The sequence below is a fragment of the Cricetulus griseus genome (assembly GCF_003668045.3).
Source record: "Cricetulus griseus strain 17A/GY chromosome 1 unlocalized genomic scaffold, alternate assembly CriGri-PICRH-1.0 chr1_1, whole genome shotgun sequence".
In the NCBI taxonomy this organism is placed as follows: Eukaryota; Metazoa; Chordata; class Mammalia; order Rodentia; family Cricetidae; genus Cricetulus; species Cricetulus griseus.
In genome coordinates this window covers 206022858-206026233 of record NW_023276807.1, presented here as the reverse complement: position 1 = coordinate 206026233, position 3376 = coordinate 206022858, and the positions used below count along the sequence as shown (strand labels likewise).

Here is a 3376-nt window from a genome sequence, read left to right as displayed (position 1 = left end):
CATGGCAGAAGTCTGAGTGTGTCACAGTGTTTCTCAGAGCCTTCATTCTACTGCATCTTTACTGTATCTGCTGCATTTATCACAGACAATTTCAACTCATCTTTGTTGATTTTAGTTATGTATATGTTGGGAGGTGTGCTTATGAGTGCAGGTATCTACAGAGACTAGAAGTGTTGGGTCCTCCTGAAGCTAGAGGCAGGGGAGATGCTGAACCATCTCTCCTACCCCCACGAATTAATAATTATAATAGCAATTTAATTGGTTAGGTCCAGTTAATAGTCTTCCTTATTTCTTAATAAGAAGTTAATTTGGTTTTATCTCTAAGAATTTGGATATAAGAAAGAGGTATTCCCAAAATGGGATTCCTTTTGGAAGATTTTAAACGTCTTGTCAATTTAAAAACTAGAGTTTTATTCAAGTTATTTTCAATAATAAGGGAAGTTAGTGATAAATTTGATTTTTAAAAAAATATTAAATTGGGTTAAGTGAGAAGAAAGCACATAATTATGACAAAATTATGACTAGTGAAAAAGCTTTATATCCTCATTTGTAGAAATATTAAACATAAGGTTATGTAGGGCTGGAAAGATGGTTCCATGAATAAGAGTGCTTGCTACCAAGCCTGGTTACCAGAGTCTGACCCCTGGTGACCTAAATGGTGGAAGGAGAGAGCCAACTAATGTAAGTTGTCCCCTGATCTCCACATGTGCATTGTGGCATGCATGTACTCACACATGGAGACATGCATACATGTATGTGTACACACACATCAAGTAAATACATAAATGTAAATTTGAAAATGAAATTAGCATCATTTTTATGATTTAAGAGCATGTCAAAGAAAATTCAAAATATTTTAGAAGATTTTTTGAAAAACTAAATATTAAAGTAATTAACAACTAGAACACAATGAGAGTCAATAGAAATGTTGCAGGGAGTGTTTTGACTTTAGCTATTTGAGGTGTTCATTTGTTGAAGTAATTAAAGATGAATATCACCCAGTTTTTCTGAAGTTTATGTGACTATGACATGAAGACATTGAGACAAATTTAAGGTAAGAAATACAAAGAGTTTTTCTCCTGAAATTTTGTAGCTTAGGAAGTTGTTAGATAAATTATATAAATTGAAGGAAGTCTTTGATGTGGGTGTTTTCCAATCAATACAATCATCTTGTGTTCATTTTTATTCATTTAGTTCTTTGTCTCCCAGGAACTCACTGTGGAAATCGTGTAACAAATTCTGAAATTTTCATTATACTTTAAAACCTCTTATAATAATATATGTCACCCTGTATAGCAATGGTAGGTCAAGTATTCCTGTATTTTATTTTTATGGAACACCAAGTTGTTATTTCAAAGGAAAGTATCCAGTGTTTTTCAAAAGGAACAGATCTTAGATTCATGCTAATTATGGGACTAAGGGAGCCAAAATCCAGTCAGTTCTGAAAAGTATCATCACTTATTTATTTAACTGTATATCTAGAAGTCTGGAGATAAGAGACATGCTGAAATTTTATATAATATGAAAATTTTCATAAATATATTTAAATATTTGAAGTATTTATTACTTCAGAATTCATACATGTATACAAAGTATTCTGTTCACACTCGATGCCCCACCTTCTTTTATTCATCTTTCTTTTCATCAACCTACTTTTATCAAGTCTTCCTACCAATATCACACCTTTTTTGTTGTGTGGCCCACAGAGTTTAACCAGGGCCACCAATTGGCAATGAGTGTAGAGCTATTTATAGGAACATGAGCTCCACCAATAAAAAATGACTTCTCTTTGATATTGAGTTGATGTTGAGCAAACTATTCTGTTTCCTGTTTGGGCAAAACTTAAATTCCCTCAGTTGTTTCTAGGATATTCATCAATTTCTGGTGCGTTTACAGTTCGCAGACAGATGAAAACCCTCAGCAGCCCCACTAACTCCAGCACCATCACTGGTTTCATCCTCCTGGGGTTCTCCTGCCCAAGGGAGGGGCAGATCCTCCTCTTCGTGCTCTTCTTCATTGTCTACCTCCTCACCCTCATGGGCAATGCTTCCATCATCTGTGCTGTGCGCTGGGATCAGAAACTGCACACCCCCATGTACCTCCTGCTGGCCAACTTCTCCTTCCTGGAGATCTGGTATGTCACCTCCACAGTTCCCAACATGCTGGCCAATTTCCTCTCTGACACCAAGGTCATCTCCTTCTCTGGGTGCTTCCTACAGTTCTATTTCTTCTTCTCCTTGGGGTCTACAGAATGCTTTTTCCTGGCAGTTATGGCCTTTGATCGCTACCTTGCCATCTGCAGGCCTCTACACTATCCTTCTCTTATGACTGGGCGCCTCTGTAACATCCTTGTGATCAGTTGCTGGGTGCTTGGTTTCCTCTGGTTCCCTGTTCCCATCATCATCATCTCCCAGATGTCCTACTGTGGATCCAGGATTATAGACCATTTTGTATGTGACCCAGGCCCTCTGTTGGCCCTCAGCTGTTCCAGAGCCCCACTGATGGAATTTTTCTGGACAATAATAACTTCTTTGCTCCTCTTTATTCCTTTTATCTACATCATGGGATCTTATATGTTGGTTCTGAGAGCTGTGTTTAGAATTCCTTCAAGAGATGGACGAAGAAAGGCCTTCTCCACTTGTGGGCCCCATGTGACTGTGGTTTCCCTTTTCTATGGATCAGTGATGGCCATGTATGTGAGCCCAACATCTGAACATGCAGCTGGAAGGCAGAAGCTTGTGACTTTGTTTTATTCTGTGGTTACTCCACTCATTAATCCTGTAATATACAGTCTGAGGAACAAAGATATGAAACATGCAATGAAGAAGTTTTTGAAAACATAAAAATCAGAATTTTAATCAAACAAAACATTCGCATTAGAATATCTAGGTATATACTGTAGAATATTATTCAACCATAAGAATGAATCAGTAGTATAATTTATATAAACATGGATAAAATGGGAGAAAACAGTGTTAAATAAAATAAGTCAGTCATTGGAATTCAAACACTACATGTTCTCATTCAAGTGTAGAAAGTTTGAAGTAATGAATAGGACTAGGATGTCTGAGGAGGTAGAATATGGTTAATGTTTAAAATTTGTACAGTTGGATAGTTACTCAACAACTGTGTGGGATACTGGAAGAATATGAATATGAATGACATGTGTTAATTCTGTTTCACATAAGATGGCCAAGATTTTGAATGTTCCCAACATAAAAATTTCAATAAACCTTTAAATGAGTGATAACAACTACTTTGAGATAATATACATTGTATTCATATACTGAATGTTACCTTGTACCTCACAAATATGTGCAATTATTTCATTAATTAAAATAAAAATGTAGATACAGGAATATGGGAACATACCAAC

At 36.3% G+C, this 3376-nt stretch overlaps 1 protein-coding gene across 1 annotated transcript; it reads left to right on the top strand.

Annotated features, from left to right (window-relative positions):
- The first annotated feature begins 1874 nt into the window (after positions 1-1874).
- LOC100753673 (olfactory receptor 11G2) lies at positions 1875-2843 on the top strand. The gene has a single exon (XM_027386473.1). It carries the CDS (start codon positions 1908-1910, stop codon positions 2841-2843), a length of 936 nt encoding a protein of 311 aa, XP_027242274.1. The 5' UTR covers positions 1875-1907.
- The last annotated feature ends 533 nt before the right edge of the window (positions 2844-3376 follow it).

What these genes read in the sequence shown, in the direction of transcription:
- LOC100753673 (XM_027386473.1), top strand. Translation starts at nt 1,908, where the DNA reads ATGAAAACCCTCAGCAGCCCCACTAACTCCAGCACCATCACTGGTTTC.